Genomic DNA, 21,325 nt, shown 5'->3' with positions numbered 1-21,325 from the left:
TTAAAATGTGTAACAAAGACAATGATCATCTATTTCTGAATGCTGTCTAAATGAATTTTGGCAAAATGATGGCTATTACTTTCTTCGCCATTACTCCCCTCTTTTACAAGTTGTTCAGTCAATTGGGTTAATATCATCAGAAAAAACTCTGATAATATTCTATATTCTGAAAGCTTCCAGAACATAAAATCTTAAGGTCGTCAACAACCGTTGTTCAGCAGTTAATGACAATCCTTTTCCATTTTGATGTTTAATTTCATCACCAATGTGATGTAAAATATGAACAAATCCAGATTTAGAAAATTTATACCAAATTCAAAATTTGTCTTCAGAATAGATTTTTGATACACATATTTCACCGGAACTTCAAACAAATGGATAACATGCAAACAGGAATTTGAATAAACAAATGAGGTTTAGAAGAAAAGATAATATCAAGGTTTCAGATTCCCTCTTTAATGTATTGAAGTGGTACTGGAGAGAAGTGTAGGAGGAAAGAAAAAAGCAAAAAGAACAGATTGTTACAGAGAAATATTGACAGTAGTTCAGTTTTAATAAAAGTTTTAAAGTACATTTATTGTCTTGGCAAACTTCACAAAAAATTAGAAGAAACACTAACATTATCAATTAGAATTTGATGACACTTAAGTTAAGTTTAAATTTGTATTTTAATTTTATAATGTTTGATTGTTCTGTTCTAAAACCCATTGGAATTAAATTATATGTTTTGCATTCTAAGTTTTGTGGAATTCTATGATCATTTTTTTCCTCTCCTTTTCTTGAATGTATTGGAGCCTCTTATGATGATCTTGTCAGCCCTAAATTATTAGGCTAAAAGTTTATTTGAAGTTATTATACATGTGAAAGCAGTAAAAGTCTAAATATATATTGTATTATGTAATTTGAAAGGCTGTCAAGTGTGACATTATACAGAGATAAATAAGCAAAATTATAATGTTGTGTGAAGCTAGGGACAATAATAGGCTTTCCTTTTTGCCACTTAATTGGCACGGTTTGGCAAAAATCGCTCACATTGTCTTTGGGATGGCTAGGAGGGCTAAAATCGAGTGGGGAGGTCGCGATGGGTAAGCTGATAGGTGCTTGGCACCAAATGAGATAAACAGACAGACACAGGTTTAAACTCAACAAATAAAAGTTTAATATACTTTAAATCTAAGATATACATAAGTATTATAGAGTAGACGATTAAATATAAATCATGCAAGGCGGTGACTTTTCTAATTCTTATACTGCAAGGCTAGCCCTAATTTCTCAAACACGGAGAGAGCGTTTACAAATTTCTATCCACGATACCTCAAATCTTTGTTGATTGTTGATATAACGTCGATCGATAGTCTTGAGGAGGATTCTCTGTTGAGGGAATGGTGAGTGTCTTCTCTGGGGACTAGATCAGGTCTGTTTTATGGAGGTAGAGGCATATAGAGCTCCTTCTAACTTTTCTATGGACTAACGTTACTTCCTTGGGACTAACATTTATTTCTGTTCGGCGAACGCCTATTTCTATGGAGCTTTCTGAGATGAACGCTCTTCTTTTAGGATTAACATAGCCTCTGTGGGACTTCCTTATGACAAATGCCCGGAACTCTCAGTGTTTTGTCCTTTTATGCGTTTAGCCTGGGAAAATGGTCATGTGATTGGCAGTTGTTTAGAGAAGGTTGATTTCACAGATGCTAGTTCAGCAATGACTCCTGTTGATGCAACAGTGTCACTTACTTTCCTCTCCTTTCACAATTGGATGTTATCATTTAACAGCTGACTGTTAAAATTCTCATCCATTGGTTGATAGGGAGTGTTATTCAATCCTTAGCTTGTGCAATGTTTTAAATAACAATTGTGATATAAAAATTTTCTTAAAAATGGAATAAAATATCCTTAAGATCTTGGATCTCTCACTATTATTTTTAAATACTAGTTATTGTCAAAAAGTTCCAAAGTAGACTTGGATTAAAGTAGATGTATTATTTATTGTGTGATGATGATGATGATGATGATGATGATGATTATGATAATTTAATCAAATTTAGTAATTTCTAATATTACCAATAGACAGCAACTTGCTTATTGGGTTGCAATTTGAAAAAATTGTAGACTTCTAAATTTCCACTGTGATCCGTTTGTCTGTTGTCTGTCTGTCTTTCCTTAGAGTTAGATAGATGAAAGACAAGAACTATGTATGGAAACTTTAGGGGCAGGCGACCTCAATTAACTATATATGAATTTTCAATGCAAACCAGAAGTCGTGTTATTTCAATTCAAAAATTTTATCTGAAAGGAGTTAGGCATGACTCTCTTGTTAAAGGAAAAGTATGATATACAGGGACAAGCCACTACTAATTTGAGGTGGAGAGCATATATTTTAAATTAAATAAATTTAAAATATGATTAAAAATTGTAGCTTTGCATTGTGATGATGTTACAATAAATAATTGCTCATCTGTAATCCAAATACTTTGGTAACTTAATTTAAATTATTTTACATGGAAAATTTGTGCAAAATATTTGGATGTAGAGCAATGCTTTGATATTCATTACAACTAGGAAATTCTATTTATCTATAATAATTATAATCAAATTTATTTAAATACTATAGAATAATTCTGATGTCTTTGAGAAACAATTTAAATACTGTGGTATCTTATCTTGTACTTCAGAATTTGAATGCTAAATTTGACAAAAATTCAGCATTCAAATTGAGTTTTAATGATGCTTTAAATTTTGAACATGCACATTGTGAAAAAATGTGCTTGAAGCCTAAATGCAATTTATTGTGTGCCCAAGTCATCTCTTGCTATTGCTCTTGTGTTACACATATGTTTTTTCAGTGCTCTTTTTTTTTTTTTTTTTGTTTTATTTCTGTTGTTTGGTTATATGTATTTTTTGTTATTTGTTATTTTTCAACAATTTTTTCTTATCAACAACTTTTGGACACTCCATACATTTTCAATCCTTTATTTAAACCACATCTGACATATTCAAAGTTTAGGAGCATCTTCCCCATACACATTATGAATTTTTTTACTATTGGTACAGTGTTATAACTATCCTGAAACTCAAAGCATAATATACCTGATATGCTTTTTATCCAAAGACATTTCAATTTGATTTTATTCAAACAAAATACAAAGTAAAAAGTTTAAAATAATGGCTTCTAAACAATCTCACATTGGCAATAATGTGTTAGATTTCACAACTGTTATAATTAAATCACACATCTCTGGTAAGTAATAACAATTGTTAAAAATACACAAAAACTTTCTATTCTGACCAATATAACCTATACTTTTTAACCATGGCATCTGAGAAGTGTGTGAAAGCAACAAAGTCTAAGAGGAAGATTGTAGTATTAACAATTGAGATGAAAAAGGAACTTATGAAGCTTGAAAGTGGTACATGTGTGATGGATCTGATAGCTATGTTTAAGATGTCAAAGTCAACAGTGTGCAATTAGTAAATGCAATTTTCTTTTTATCGTATGCCATTTACATATTTTATTTATCATTTTTATGTTTCATTTATCATTAGGGCATTTAATTTTATTATTTTTACTTTAAATTATGTGTCTTTGCTGTTTATAAAAATGGGTATTGTTTAGGGTCATAATGGATTAATTCACTTTCCATGATTTCTAATGGGAAAAATTGATTCGGACTTTGAGCAATTTGAATAGTCTCCTAGAACAAATTAAATTTGAAGTATGAGACACCACTGTAATAGTGAAAGTATTGCTATTGTTTGTCTTGAGTTTGATAAATAAGATGATATAATAATAATAGTATTACATGAACTTGGATTCTTTAACATTAATTATTATAGTATAATTTTTATAAATTCAGCATTCCAAATCAGAGTATGTTTTTAAATTACGTTTAAGAAATGCAGTATTGTGGCTTAACCAAATAAATAAAAATCAGTTTATATTTTGTTTTAGACATATTGTTTGGTGTTCCTTGGAAAGAGACTGGAATAAAGAAGCTAAATATGAGGACAAGACCTAGGATTATTACTTATGCCATTACTGTAATACTGAAAAAATTTAATATTGAGTGAGTGAGAGACAAAATGTGTCTTAAAAAGTTTTTTACTTATATAAAATATTAATTAGAATCTAATAACACCATACAATTAACTAAAGGTATTCAAATACACTGGGGTATGCTAGAATGAATATTAGTTCTAGAACCTCTTGTTAAAGCACTGTTCATTCTAGCATACATTGAAATATATATATATTTAGATGTAATCTGTTTCAAATCTACAGCCTAGAGCAAAGTTACCATCTAACATAACCATTTAAACAAGAAAAATATAATTTGAAATAAAAAATATAAGTGTAAAAATAATATAAAATTAATTTATTTAACTTTATTACACTATAGATGTAAGTTTTCATCTGTTCCATAATATTACAATTTAAACTGCTTAATATAGAGATTCGTTTTGTAACCTGTGCACTTTTTTTCTTCCTTGTGTTTTAAAATTGTACTGATCATTTAAATCAAGGATCTCCTAAACTTTTTCCACTTTTTTGTTTGAAAATTTCCTTCTTAATGTCTAAGTTAATTAGCTTTAACATTCGTTTTTGCCCACTCATGGCTAAAATTATATAGCAGAATAATTTTAAAAATATATTTTTATTTGTTAAAGATGCAAATAATCAGATATTTGAACCTTACAAACTGTAATAAAGGCAATGACTAATGCTTTAATTAAAGCAGGAAAGCCTTGATATGTCATTCATATGTGCATGCTATGTCAACTGCATTTGTTGCAGCATCTATGTTTGTTGTAACATTTTGATTTTATAGATAAAAACTGTTTGTTATAGATGCATTCATTCTTTCATACCCTACTATATTTAAACTTTTATGTAGTTTTTCTGAAGAATTAAACTAATGGCAGTAACTGTTTATTAAATAATTAAAGATTTATTTTTTTCTAAATCAATTTTCATTTATGTATTCTTTACTCTAGTGAAAATGACAAACATAACTTACACTCAGGCATTATATTCCTGCTTATCGTATTATTTACTTACATCTTTGATCTTTTTTAATAGTTTACAAGGTCCAACTATTAAATAATGAGATAGATGTTATATTGATCAACATGCAAATGCTATGTAAAAGAAATGTGTGCATTCTGCAGTGTGTTCTGAAGTCGCTCGTTGCTGTTTTATTTATTTTATCCTATTTTCATTATTTGTTGGATCTGGAATATAATTGCTTATTGTTTTAGATGTGGCATTAGCTTTAATTTTTAATTTGATAAATTCATATAAGAAATTTATATAAATATAATCTGAAATACATAAATAATAGGATCTGTAGAGTTAGAACTTTATATTTTTATTAAAATTGGAAATACATACATTAACATTGTAATAAATTATTTTATGTGGTAAAGTTCATTAATGTGTTTTCCATTCTTTATTGTTAACAAAATATTTAAGTTTTTTGTATTTTTTTAAAATTTCTATTACAGTTTTATGCAAAGTTTATATAAAACTCTTCAGTCAAAATACAGTTTCCCTCCTTACCCAGAAAATGTTACATATAATCCCAACGAAAGTTATATTTCTCACGTTCAGTTTCAAGATCAATATACTATGGCAGAATTTGTTCCTCTTGGAGTAACATACATTATCTTATTTCTGTACATTTACTTTTCAGTTTGTAAGTAAAAACTATGTTTTTAAAATTTTTATCATTAAATACTATAATAAATTTATGCTTTGATTATTTTTAAATTTAGGTAAAATAGAAATGGTGAAATCAAAATGGGCATTAGCGATGAGTGCTGTATTTACTGTTCTTATGTCTTTATTGATGTCAGTTGGACTTTGTCTGTGGTTTGGTTTGCATCCAACTTTAAATGGAAGGTAAGAATGAGTATTTTATTAAAAATTAAGAATTTTTAATATAACAAAGATATTTAAAATAATAGCATAATATAAAACAGGCTTTGTATTATCAAATTTTAAGTAATTAATATATTATTCATTTTTAAGAAATAAATGGCCACAATATTTCGAAAAACCAAGTATACATTTGATAAATTAATTCAACAATTACAGAAGTACTTTTTACTCACAACAGGCCTTTCTTTGTAAACAGCTGTAAGATTTATTTCCCTGTTGACAGATTTTCTCTTAACTGCCATTTTACAATTTACATTATGTAACACACTATTATATATTGATATGTCAATTACACCTTTAAAAAATATATTATCATAATATTTTTTTAAAAAAGCACATATAACTGACTAATTTCACATTGACAGAAGTACTGTTCTCTCATGACAGACCTTTCCTTGTAAGCAACCTTCTTTGATGCATTTTATCACATGTGAACAGAATTTGATATATTATAATGATATAATTATCCAGCTTGCAAGTTAGGGTGGTATATTATATCTTCATTTTAAATCCTGTTTGAGTTTCTCATAATTTATTATGAATGATCCAAGTCAAAACATTGGTCCTTTTCCTTCAACCTGTGCTAGTAAACTTCATTATATGATGGTGTGCTGAAAACTTTGTGATTTTACTCAGATGTAAGAGAGCAAAAGTCATGCTACAAGAATAATAGAGAAAAGAAGTTATTTCTACAACTCATGCACCATAAAGTCCATTAAGATTGTTACAGGTCTTAAAGTGACTCTCTTTTTTAGCTTTTTTTCATAGCTCTTCTCTTTTTTAGCTTTTTCTGAGAAAAATGCACTTTTTTAGCCTTTTTCACTTCCCATGTAAAATTTTTTTTTCGTAAATGCGCTCAGGAGCGAAATAGCAACCAGCACTTCCCCGTATGCCTTATGGACCATGCGTGACATGTTAAGGCACTGTCGTATATACATGTAGTGTACTACATTTATATAGACTAACAAAACGAGGAGCTTCCCAAAGCTTGATACTCTGCACATGCTGTAGGAATTTGCATGTGGGTTCTCCTTGCTTGTATCCTTGTGAAATATCGATCTCCGCGGCGCTTCGATATAATCACGCTGCATTAAGACATAAGTACACTTCTAGTTCGGCGTTAAGAGTGATTTTTATACAGCATTATTTTTAGCATTTGTACTTATTTAAGCGCAGTGGACAAAAGAAAGAAATAGATTTTATTTAATACTAACAGTAGAAACTCATGTTTTAGCAACGGAAAATTGTATAGAACCCAATACTTTCTGAAGTAAGTTGCTAAGCAAACTTCTTTCCAACCGCCTGCTATTCTTTAGCTTAAACGATGACATTTACTCGTTTTTGACTACCGTAGAAAAACCGAAAAAATAATTGTTGAGCGATAATAAATTTGATTTCTATTGTTATTATTAAATAAAACGTTATAGGACACTCGTTTCAAAGCTTGTATCTTTCTAGCACTCTGTAAAATTAAAGATCGAGCAAATCTCGTGCCAGGAAATACAAGATTTTAAACTAATATCCTAAATATCAATAACTTCTGTAGAGACAATCTTTAGACAAAGACAAAAGTTTGGTTTTAAGTGGGTGCTTATATATTTGGCATGCACCATGGTTTTCTGCATTCTAACGGTGTCCTTCATTTTCCATTTCAACAAACTATAAAACTCTTCATGCACGTGCGCATTCGAACAGCTGCGGTCAATCCGGCACCAAATTAAAAAATTAATTTGTAAATATTTAGCATCGAAAAACCGCTATTTTCACTTTAATCTAGCTTTTCGATATGCTTCTAGTCGAACTCAGTCAAAAAATTTAATTATAATTTATTGAAGATTTTAATATTTTAATATTAGAAAGTAATTAGCATAAATTACATGGTGTCATGTCTCATCTTTGCTCCCGTTCAAGTTTATTGTCCTATACATGCGCCGATGTTTGTTTTTACTTCTGCTGGGGTTTTATTTCAACCTCAACCATTTGGTTACGCAAAGTGGGGAAACGGGCATCATGTGATCGCGTACTTGACTTTTTACAAGTTTCCTTACCTTGAAAGAAACTTATATTTTTTCTCGATTTTAATTATTATTAATTAACTTTTTTGATGGATTCTTATATCTTTGTATTATCTAAAGTTGCAGATATAGATGTGTAAAACTTTGTTTAAAAAATTGTTTTTCTTATATTTTAAAATTCAAAAATAAATTAAATATCGGAAATGCTAAACTATAAGTACAGTGTGTTTTACATTATCATTGTGAACAGATACAGCCAATTATTTTATAAACATATTTATTATTTCAATTTTTATAATTTATTTAATTTGATGCAACGTAATCAATTACCGTATTTTACGGACTATAAGACGCACTTTAATTTTTATGCATTTTTTTTTTTTTTTAAATACATGTAAAATACATATAAGATGCTACGGTCTATAAGACGCACCTGAATTTTGGAGGCAATTTTTCGAAGAAAAAAATGCGTCTTATAGTCCGTAAAATACGATAATTACTGTGGCGCGTTAACATGGGTGTAGCCAGGAAAGGGCATGGGTGGGCACACCCTCCCCAGTTAACCTGGTGCCCTTCCCCAGAAAATTACAGCTTCTACTAGGCCCCCCATAACAACACGTTAATTAATATGGAGGCGAGACTCGATTCAATTACTTTTTCATTTCAGACGTTAATTAGAGTGTTATTTTAATGTAATTTTATACATAATGTATGTTTATTATAATTAATAAATCTATATAGGAATAATATCTGTGTCTAATAAAACAAAGCGATTATAAAAATGAAAAGCATGCGTTCCATCTCGATCTTTTGTAAGCGAAATTTTATGATTTTAATTTTTAAAAAATGAGATTTTTATTTATAATTTCTGTAATTTGATCTATAAGAACAAAAAACTAAACTTATCAAATATCAACTCTCTGTAAATAATTTCATCATTTACTTATTAAAGTCAGATTTGTTAAATTTCATGGGATTGTATTATTTTTCAACTTGAGGGTAGTAGAAAGCTTTGTATATTTTCTCCTGTGAAAGTAATAGACCCTGCCGGTTCCCCACTGTGAAGGACAACAAACTGCTAAATGTTTAATTACATTGTTTTCATAAACTCTCTTCTCTATCAGTTGTGAGTTGAATGACTAACAAATTGTTTTATTGTATTCAGGGGAATAGATTTGGAGACTAGTATTACCAGTAATGAATGCTGTAATTTTATTTTTAATCATTTAAAAAATATTGATAAAATTACCAAATAAATGATTGGGTCACAATTACTAGTGGTATTGCTATACAGACATGGGCAAATGAGACTCCGGGAGCCGCATGCGTCTCTTTTTGAATTTTATGTGGCTCTTGCTGAAAGTGTTAATTTCTGCATTTTATTATTATTTTTACAGTTTTGTTTCCACAATTTTGTGAAAATATGTTTATTAAAAAAATTCAATACTTGTTCTATATTATATAATAAAATCCAGGTACAGAACTGCAGTACAGAATAAAAAAGTACAGAACTGCGGCTCCCATGCATTTTGCAAAACCTACATTTTGGCTCCCACTTTTGCTTGCCCACCCCTGATATATAATGAACATGCAACCCACTGATTCTGCCAGAAGTTGTTTTTTTTTCTTCTTTAATTACATTTTTTTTATGAAGAAATCAAAAAATGTACCTTGAAATAAATGGCATTTGAAATTTGGCATGTTATATGGAAACACATTCTGGTAGTTATGTTACTATTCTATTTGCTTTGCTGTGTAACAGTGGGAATTCTGTACGGGGCACATGAAAACTTAATGCGGGCCTGTTCTGGCTTAATGCAGTCTTACTGGTCACTTTTCTGGAGTATAAACTCAGCCTAACTATTTTCATATTTAATCTTATCAGTCCACTTAATAATCAATCTAATATCATATGCAATGTTATTGATACAAAATATGTGTTCGTTTGTGTGTTTTTTTAATAATGCCTGTTTTCGTTCATTTTAACACTATTAGCTTTTTTAGCTTTTTTTCAGTGTGAACTCTCTTTTCTCACTTTTTTTTATTGCCATGACTGCTTTAAGCCCTGTTGTTAGTTTGCATACTTTGACAGTTTGAATTCTGATTATTGCAACAAAAACCAGAATTCAGCAACATTGAAAAGCATGTGGTCAGAAAAGTTTTTTGTTCTTGCAGAGGAAAGGAATGTAGGAGATTCATTCTGAGATGCTGGCAATTCTAGAGCAGGCCTGCCCTCCCTCGAAATGATGAAGAAATAGGTAGCATATTTCTGAACTGGCCATTTTGAGTTAACAGATGAGTCATGCTCTGGGTGGCCCATTTCAGCAATGGTAGATGAAAATGTGGATGAAATTTATGATCTGATCCTTAAATTGTAGTTTTCAATACAAAAAGCTTTGTTACATGGTACACAATGAGTGGACACTTGTTTTGCTTTTTTCTTGCTTAGGTCCCTCTGAATATATGAAAATGTACTCACTAATGATTTCAAACTTAGAATAAGAATAAACTGTACTGTCTTTTGGCATTAGTCATTTATGTGAACATTTTAACTACATTTTAACTACTACTATGTTATCATTTCAAAATAACATCTTTAGGCAGAGCATATATAATATTCAAATTACAATTTTTTTAAAAGTTTTATAACAAGAAACATCTCTCTTACATGCAACCCTATTTAATTCTTTTTTTGGAATATTTGTTAACTGATTAGATGTACATAGTTCCAAAATTATTTGCACAGAAAACAAGCTATATGTATATATATATATAGCTTATATATATACTAGCAAATAAACCCGCATTGCTTGGGCAAACGATCTGGATGATTTGGTAAATATTGTACGTTTGGAAATTAAGTTATTACTATCAAAAACAAAAAAATTGCATCTAAAATAGTATATTAGAAACCATTCTTCAAGTTAAGCCTTAATCCTCTCCCTCTCTCCCGCAGGGAAAATTCCAAAAATCCCTTCTTAGTGCACATTTTCATGATGTATCCTAACTGTGTACTAAATTTCACCTCTTTAGGTTCAACAGTTTGCTCTGGGCAATGATGAATCAATCAGTCAGTCAGTCAGGACATGTAATTTTATATACAGTGGAACCTCACTTAACAAGCATAATTCATTCCAGAATCTTACTCATAATGTGAAACATTCGTTAAGCGAAACAACTTTTCCCATAGAAATTAATGTAACATACGATAAATATACTCAAATATTTTATGTATAATGTTTATTCAAAGAAAATTATACAATAAACATTGTTAAGGAGTGTGAATCATCATCTTTTCTTCTAGCATGAAATGAACCAACCTGAAATGCAAATTTGATTTGCAGAAAACCAAAAAAAAATTAGATAATTTGTCCAATAAACACACCAAACAATATGCCAAATTCTTGGGCTATGCAAAGGCTCTAATTAAATATTAGAAATTAATTAATTTGACTAGAGGTAGACTGTTATGTTTCCATCTCGTATTAAATTTAATAATTATAAATAATAAATTTTTAATTTAGATATTTCTGGAATTTAATTTGGAATTGGTCATTAAATTTAATACAAGATGGCAGCATAACTGCCTACCTCTAGTCTAATTAATTAATTAATTTCTAATATGAAATTATAGCCTTTATGTAGCCCAAGAATTTGGCATATCATTTGGTGTGTTTATTTTATAACAGGCTATGGTTGTAGATGGACTTTTTCCAACACATATTACATATGTGTTGGAAAAAGTTTGGAAAAATGTGTGATCACAAGAGACACTTAAGATGCTAGGTGAACAAGTGCTAGATAGAGCATGCACACAATCCGGGACTTCCCTTCTCCTGGCCATTTGTTATGTGAAAATTCGCTCATTGAGTGAGTCATTTTTTCACAATTTATTTCACTTGTTATGCGAGGTGCTCATTAAGCAAAGTTCCACTGTATTTAGATATACAGCTCATATAGCTCTTTATAAAGAGAGATATGGCAGAAATTGTGAAGTATCACATACAATACACTGCTGTTTTATAAGAAGAAATAATTTATTATAGTTCATTTACACCTATAATATGCCATAAATTAATTTTCATTAAGAAATATTCACTTTATTTCAAAAATGGTGATACACTTTTGAAATAATCAATTTTAAAATGTTTGCAAGATAAATGATTAAGGAATACCTCATATTGTTAATAATTTGTGTATATTTTCAGAGATAGGCTCTGATCACTCATATGTTTTACTATCAATGATCTCCTTTGTATCATCTGAAGTTTCTAATATGCAATTTTTCAGTAAACATGCAAAATGGAGGGATGAATTTAAATCTTCATTTACTGTTAGATTAGGTAATTTCTATCAGATGTATATGGAGAAAATCTCATATCTAAGGATCTAGTGAAATGTATAAAAAAAAGCAACAATGTCTGGATTTAATTTATAACAATAAATCTGTATCTCTTAAAATGCACATAAGAAATGTATGGTATGATAGCGAGTGTTGTACCATGAGAAAAAAATCTGTGAAAATTGTTCAGGAAGATGAAAAAGTTAAATATGGGTGAATATTATATTTTGTATAAAAAGTATTTAAAAGAATATAAACTATTATGTTAAAAGATAAATAGTCTTATTTTTGAAACGTAACCACTCAGCAGTGAGGGACATATATATACGTTGAGGGTGATCGTGTGGCAGTGGTGAGGGACCTATATATCCGCTAAATTCTTTTGGGAGTATAGCCAAAAACTAGCCAAAATCTACCACAAAAAAAATTCACGTAAAAAATGAATTATGTAACAATAAAAAAAGACTTTTCTTTACTAGACATAACTGTTTACAAAATCTTTTTCTGAAACGGTAATGAGAAAAAACACTTGAAAAAATACTTTAAAAATTTCCCAGGTATATTCTCCACTACTGTGGGATAGCATCATACCTGACTATCTCACTGCTGAAAGGTTAAATAGATGATTTGTGACACACAATAATTCTTAAAATATTTTGGCAAATAATTAATAGCTTTAAACATAAAAGTTTGATTTGGTTAAAATTCAAAACTTTCCTTGGACAGATGGTTTAATTTCTATGCTGCCAAATTTTCTAAAGGTCATTATTTATTATCAATGAAGAGTTGTTGCTGTTGTATATAATGTGTTTTCAATAGAGACAGAATGTTTTTTAGCTTTTACATTGTGGGAGATAGAAGTAAGAATTAATCACTTTAAATCTGGTTTCTCACCTGATTTAAAGTGTTTTTCAGAAAATTCTCTTCTTACAATATTGGAAATTTTTAATTTAATTAAAAGAAATTCTATTTTTCAAGAAGTGTGGATTGAAACTTTATTTATTCTAATATATAAAAAAGACAATGTGTATGACCCCAAAAATTATCTGCCTAAATCTTTGGTTCCTGTAATTCAAAAATCACTTACGTCTTAATTAAATAAAAGACTATTATAATGGATCCTTAAGTACAATATTTTGTGTCAGGAACAAGCAAGTTTCAAACCTGGTTGATCTTATTAAGGTCAAATATTTGTACTAAATGCATTGGTACAATTAAAATTGTAGAAAGAGAGGAAAATTTTATGATGTTTTCATGGACCTTTAGATCTACTTTTGACACTGTTAATTATAAAATTTTATTCTCTGTTAGAAAGAATGGATATGTATAAACAGTTTTTGATTTTATAATCAATATATAGTCCAAAGCTATAAAAGAGTAAAGATACTAGCTGAAATGACTGATTTATTTGGTATTGATATTGGAGTTTGCAGGATGAGATTGAGCCCACTGTTTTTGTTTAATGGCTTGATAATGCGACTTGCTAAATCTGACTTACCTGGGATTTCTTTAATTGATCAAGTTGAGGTACATGTACATGTATTAATGTATGCTGACAACACTAATTATTGCTAATACTTCACAAATATTACAAAACAAAATTGCAAATTTGGAGAAATTTTGTTCTGACAATGGATTAACTATAAATAGTTTAAAAACTAAGATTATGGTGAAATTATTATTGTCTGCTAGAACTTCTATATATTAATAGGACTTGCTCTTTGGTGTGATCGATTGAACACAAAGAGCAAGCAGTGATCAAAATGAAAACAGTATTCATTTATTTTCATCTGTTTTATCTGAACACCTTTTTTGTGCTTGGACATTTGTCTTTGGACCAAAAGTGCACCTTCTCATTCCAATTAAGGAATGACACAAGAAAGTGCACTTTTGATGTTATCTTTATGGATATTAGTGAATGATCATTGTAAACTTGCTGAAGAGGGACCAAGGGTCCTAAACACAAAAAAAAAAAGAAACAGAGAAAAGTAAAACAGATGAAAATAAAGACTGTTTTAATATTGATTATTGCTCCAGCTTTGTTTCCTATCGATCACATCAATATAATGTCCTACTAATTTACAGAAGTCCTAGTAGATGGTGATAATTTAAAATAGTATTATGGACATACAGGTATAATTGATTAAGGTTATGATATTTGAGAGGGGAGGTAGACTGTCACCCAAAGAGAGATGGTTTTTTTTAATAATCAGTCTTTACAAGTCATTTCAAATTACATATATTTAGGAGTATTATTTTCATTTTCTTGACAAATTTTACAAGCTAAAATTTATAGTATAGGTAAGGCTAAAATGGCACTAGGTTTTATGTGGCCTATTCTTTCAAGAGCTATTTTAGCTCTTGAAAGAATAGGCCTCATAGAACTCAGTGCCAAGAATGTACATTATTTCACTTAATGATTTTGTATGTAACTCTTTACAATTAATTATTACCATAAAATAGAAATTGTTCTTGCCTTACTGTATATCTTCAAAAAATTTTGTTACATAATAAAATTCCAGCTTGCATGTTGTGTTTTGGAGTTGTGTTTCTAGAATATCTGTAATTATAATAATAGCAATAGTTTCATTTGGGATTATACTTTTGAAATTAGATGATAAAAATTATATTAAAGTGTATAACAAACTTGGTAAATTGTGTTCAATAATCGATAATTGGTCACTGGTGTCAAAAAATTTGTTAGATTTACATAACTTCTCTTTTCTATGGTTGTCTCTAGATTCTCATTTGATTGAAAGTTATCAAATGTTAATTATGAGAATGTGTTGTGAATAAAGCATCAAGAAACTTGGTCTTTGTTGGAAAAAACAAGCATTTTCAATTATATTGTAGCATTAAAACAACTTTGTGTGAGGATTATTTGTTTATAGACATAAATTGTTATGTAAAATGATTAATTCTGCAGCTGATATGGTCAAAATTATATTAGGATATATAATAGTAGACCAATGATAGACTTTGAGTAATTATAATATGCAAATGTATGAAACTTGAACATGTGTTGTTTCATTGTGTGAAATTAGAAGCAAGTAAGAAAAAGAATTTGACAAGATTTAAGTCCTGGAAAGATATAATTAATTTATTGTGTTTCCAAAAATTGTTTATTATTGTGCATTTTATTTTGTATTACCTTGTACTAAACTGTTATATTAATTTGTTAAATAGTATAAACTTCAGTTTTATGTTACACTTTAACTCTTTTGTAACAAATCAAGTTTTATACAATAAAGAATTGAATTGAATAAATGAGTAGAGAATATTGGAAAATTTCTAAATGTTATTTAAAGGATTATTCGTATTTTTTAAATTAAAAAAATAAGTAAGTAAATTTTATTTTATTTCTAGTGAAATATTACCCTACTTGATAGTCATTATTGGATTAGAAAATATGTTAGTTTTGACCAAATCAGTTGTTTCAACTCCAGATCATCTCGACACAAAAGTGAGATTAGCTCAAGGTCAGTTCTAAATCCTATGTTTTCTTTAAATGAAATGAAATAAGTCTATGATATTTACTTTATGATGATTTCAGGTTTAAGTAAAGAAGGCTGGTCCATTACAAAAAATTTATTTACTGAACTTGCACTTTTAACATTTGCTTTTTTTACATTTGTGCCAGCTATTCAGGTAAACTTTATCTTATATTTTTATATACTTTAATTTATTTAAGTTATTAATACTGAAAATCTTTATTATAGGAATTTTGTCTTTTTGCTGTAGTTGGATTATTATCTGATTTTTTTCTTCAGCTTGTGTTTTTTACAACTGTTCTTTCAATTGATATTGGAAGAACTGAGGTAAATACTATAATTTTTTTAAATTTTGAATTTGTTTTCCATATATATAATATATTTACTGAAATAAAATGAAGACAAATTGTCTCTTGTCAATTTTTTATTTACAATAATTATATGAATGTATTTTTCATACTCTGAAGAATTATTTTTCACAGAATAATTACATAAAAAATGATTATTCAACTTACTTTTCAACATTCTTGTTACAAACAAAATGATATTTTTCAAAAGTAACATGCTGTACTGTGTACAAAATTAAAATAAGTTGTAATTTCCAAAGTAACTTAATAGATTAAAATATATAATGTTCTGGAAGCATGCATTTTTATGAAATTAGTGCAACAAAATATTGAAATGTTTGTTATGCTACAAGTTTACTGATTTTACACAACACATACAAATGATTTATAATTTTCTCATTCAGATTATGGTTTAGGTATTTGGTTTTATATTACATTATTTTGTTATATGACAATAATATAACTTATGGTCATCAGTAAAAGGAAATATGATTTCAATTTGACCATCTTGTTTTAACTAATTTGCATACATCTGAATTTTCTCAATAATAAAATAGTTTATATGTAATTCATTTAGTTTTCTGATTTGAGTGCGTGCTCAAAGAATTGGTCATTTACACCTTTATGTAAAGTCAAAGTTTAAGAAAATTAAACCAATTTCTAAAAATTTTCATAATAGAACATTAAGAATTTCTTTATTTTCATTGAAGAATAAGTAATTCTATATATAAGAACTTTTTTATTTGTATTTTTAACAATTGAGGGATACCTGAAAACAAGAGTTAGAAATATTCCTACTGGTAATAAGTCACACTTTCCACACTATTTCTATTAGAATACAAAAAAAAACTATTTAGACATTTGATTTCAGACTGTTAAAACCTAAAGCAGGCCTCTTAATGTAGCCAGAAACATTTGTTTTGTTAAATTTTATTAAACCATTTTGCTGTAAATAGTGTGGAAGGTGTGACTTATTATTAGTAAGTTCTAGCTCATCACATTAAGTATTCCTAATGACCAAAGAAATCAAGTGAAATGAAAATTGTATTTTCTAAAATATTTAAATTATTTTAGAAATTACTGTGTATTAATTTTAATGTTGAAAACTGCTAATCAGATAGTTTAATCAGTTATTCTTGTAGAATTTTATGTACCAATTAGATAATAAATAACTATGTATTATTTAGTTTAATTTTATTTGGATTTTTCAAAAATTTCAGTGATATGAATATATTAAGTAACATTTGTTTGAATACATTTTAATCACAAAACAGTACAATAACAAATATTATTATTACAGAAATAAGTAATAGTGATAATTAATTATCTTCTTTATATCACTAATTCAATTTAAAACAGTTCTTAAGTTGATGAGTTTCAGATGTGGATTGCTTTTACTGATGAGCAACTAAGTGGATCAATAACTTTGTTTTATAAGAAACAGACTGCATTATTGGCTTGCATCCATAATTTAGTGATGAATTTTATATAAAAGCAAGAATTATGATAAAAAAAATATAATTTTGTGTAATGTTTCTAAAATTAAAAGAATTGAAATTCTTAAATTGATTTCATTGTTTAATTTAAGAATTCCAAACTTACTGTAATTTATATTATAAATATTATTTTATTGCTAAACTAAATTTAATTATTATATAATCATTTAATTATGAGAAATGTTTATATATTTAAGTTTTACTTGAAAATATTTAAAATAAATTATTCTAGAAATATATAAGTTATCATTTAGTCAGGGATGCACAACTTTTTCTGAAGGGCCAGGTTAGGATTAAGTTTACTGACCAGGGGCCAGACCATTTTACAACCCTCTTTGTTGACACAAGGAGTCTGTTACTTTAGCCGTGGACAGTGTTGATAATCATGGGAAGTTTGATGTGGTTTTAAATAATTATTAAATCCAAAACTTTTTAGTGCATTCAGTGTCCTTTTAGTTGTATGACTCTATTCCAGCTATTAATTTTCTTGGGCCAATGTAATAATTAAACATTTTTTTTTTATAGTTAATCTATGGAGGGACTTTGTTGTAAATAATTGGTTGTTATTGCTTTTGTACATTCCTTTTTGATTGATATTGGTATTACCTGATAGGTATTTTCTAGTTTGAATGACATTAGATTGATGAATATAAGCATCTTTTCAGAAAAGATTGATTCAAATTCGACTATACCAATCAGAATCTAGAATGTAAACAAATGCTAAAAAGTCATTTTCATGGTTTTTCAGCGCTGTTTTCATTTATTTTTATGTTATTTGATGCTATTTAGACCAATAAGCAAGTTTTCTGAAGCATAAAATGGAAAAGTTTCCACCAAAATAGAAACTTCCTGATAACATTGGAAATTGACATCATTTTATTCTATTTGATTCTTTTAAAAATCATTATAATACTATGTATTAGACTTGAAATATTCTTTATCTAAACCAGAAAGTGTTTTAGCTAGAAATAGAAGAACTTTAACCCCCATTTCTCATTTCAGGGAAAGTCATAAAACAGTTGGATGCTAATGACTTTGTGGAAGGGAAAAAGTTCTATACTTAAAAACTTCGAAAGAAGGGATTTTTTGGCCTGTACCTTGGTGGGCCATATAAACATTGAAAGGGGGCCCCCAGGCTGCAGGTTGTGCATCCCTGATTTAGTTATGAAAATTGTTCCTTACCATTTTTGGAAATTTTAATATTTTGTATTTTAATAAACATTTTTTGAATATATTTTATAAATTTCAGGTAACAGATTATCATAGGGATGGTCATCATATAAAATTGTTCAATTCAAAGCAGAGTCATATTTATAACAAATATTCATCTGTCAGAGGAAATACATTAGAATCATCTGCAATACATAAAGCAAAGTAATAATTATTAAAAGTATTTAAATAAATCATTTTAAAATATCATATAACTATAAAACTATAGAATATAAATTATTTATCAGATCAGTTTTTTAAGTTAACATTTCATATTAGATTATTTTATTATATCATAGGTATTAAATTGTAATTTAACATCTATGATATAATAAAATAATTTAGCAGGATAGTTAAGTATGGAGCTTATATTTTTAACCATAAATATTAAATATTTATAAATTATCTAATAAATTAAAGTTCTCATATACATTGTAAATCCATTTAAAACTACTTTACCAAATAATAGTTTTAAACCAATGTATTATAATTTCAATAATTTTCTAAATTAGTACCAGTAGCATAAATTGTTAAGAAATATTGAAATTTTTTAAACTGGATTTACATGGAAAAGTGCAGTTTAAATAAAATACAAATAACAAAAACAGTTTGTGTAATACATTGAAACCTGGTTAACTCAAATCTATCAGAAAAAATTTGGAATTTAAATTAAAAAATTTTGAGTTATGGAGGTTTGGCTAAAATTTATGATTTTGTGTATTGGTTTATTGTTGACCTATAATAAACTATTCACACTATATTTCTGTGGGTTTTATTATATAGAACCATTGTGTCAATGTAAACCGCTTGATGTTATTCAGAAACTAAAATGCTGAACCAAATGGTTAAATAAGTTACTGAGAAATGCTTTCGTAAATGATTAATCCATTTACTCCTAAGTGTTTAGTAAGGATTTTTTTTAAATTGTGTTTGTTTGCCCCTATAATCAGTTTATTTTTCATTTTTTATCGCAAACCTAACACACTTTATAGTTGTTAATTAAGCTGCAGTTTGAAATAAACCAGCAACTTTCCTGGCAACATTTAAAATTTTGGTGGCACCATCTGTTATCATATTTTATTGAAAAACTTTTTATATTTTTAACTACCATAAAATGGGAAAAAGCTTAATTTTCAGGGTAGGGATGAGTTGTCAAGTCTGACCCTACAGGATATACACATGACTCCCATTATTTCTCCACATCTCAACCTTTAACTACTAAAATTTAATAGCATCATTCCCCTAATAATCAAACCTCCCTGCAAAATTTTAGAAATTTTTGACAAAAAGCACAGGAGTTATTAAACTTCAAGCAGGATGAACAAAATAATGCCTCACACAAACACACACGCAAACATCCATACATACAGAAATTACTTTCAAATTGTTATGCATTTGTTCATGTTTCAAGGTGTCCTAAGTCCAAAAATGTAAAAATCTTGGGGGGGGGACATTTTTTGACTGATGGCCATACTTTCCCTCTTGTTATATATAACAGCCAGGGAAGTAAAAATTGTTGATTTATAAATTCCTACTGTCATTTGTTCATCTGTCTTTTTTTAATCTCAAGAACGGAGTTAGATAGATGAAATCCTAGATCAGATATGAAAACTGTAAGGTCAGGAGGCCCTGATTAACTATATAAGAACTTCGGATGCAAATCAAAAGTTGTGTTATTTCAATTCACTTTTTTCCTGAAAGTAGTTAATAGATGACTGGCGTGACTCCATCGCAAACAGGAAAGTATGTTGTACAGGGCAAGACATTACAGTACTAATTAGAGGTGGAGAGCATATATTTTAAATTAAAAAAATTAAAAATATGATTAAAAATTGCAGCCTGTTGTGATGAATGTCACAATAAATAATTGCTCATTATATTTTAAAAATTTTTACATAGTCAGATTACAATAGTTTTTTAAAAATTAATTTATCAAAAATCCATTTATTTATTATGTCAGCTACTCAGAGAAATTTATGAGCAATCAAATAAAATAAAATAAAAGCAGTTTCAAACAGCAGTTATAATATCTAGACAGTATGTGTCACATACTGTCTAAAAGCCATCACACAACAGATATGAATGCCTCCATCACACAACATAAAGTTTTTTATTTGTAAGTGGTTTACACATTATATAGAAAGTTTCTGATTAGTTAATTTATAGATGAATGTTAATTATTTCATTTAATGAAAAATTTAAATTCTGGAGAGTTTATGAAAATACTGTATCAAAACCCCATTTTGGTTAACCAGTTTGATTTAATATGCTAATCCCATGCTAAAGGACAGGAGAAAGAAAATGACTTTGAATAAATGCAACTTCAAGTTATCCCAGTTCAAGTTAACCAGGTTCCATTGTATTGAATTTAAAATTATAAAGTGAAATTTCAAATATTAGTAAGCATATCAAAAAATATAAGTTAGAATTAAGCTAATTAACATAAATAAGAATTGATATTACAAGTAGACCCTTCCTTCTATCATC

The 21,325-nt window shown here is 28.3% G+C and overlaps 1 protein-coding gene across 1 annotated transcript in view; it reads left to right on the top strand.

Moving 5' to 3' along the window:
- SCAP (SREBP cleavage activating protein) overlaps positions 1 to 21,325 on the top strand; it is a 71,942-nt gene that overhangs the window by 34,174 nt on the left and 16,443 nt on the right. Inside the window, 7 exon segments of the mRNA XM_067271412.1 lie at positions 3,950 to 4,064; positions 5,503 to 5,693; positions 5,773 to 5,899; positions 15,662 to 15,774; positions 15,849 to 15,943; positions 16,015 to 16,113; positions 18,879 to 19,003. Coding sequence (XP_067127513.1) covers positions 3,950 to 4,064; positions 5,503 to 5,693; positions 5,773 to 5,899; positions 15,662 to 15,774; positions 15,849 to 15,943; positions 16,015 to 16,113; positions 18,879 to 19,003 — 865 coding nt within the window.

Source organism: Centruroides vittatus, unplaced genomic scaffold (assembly GCF_030686945.1).
Source record: "Centruroides vittatus isolate TY-2023 unplaced genomic scaffold, ASM3068694v2 contig_397, whole genome shotgun sequence".
NCBI classification, from domain to species: Eukaryota; Metazoa; Arthropoda; class Arachnida; order Scorpiones; family Buthidae; genus Centruroides; species Centruroides vittatus.
Note: the sequence above shows the minus strand (reverse complement) of the source record. Positions and strands in the feature narration are given on the sequence as shown.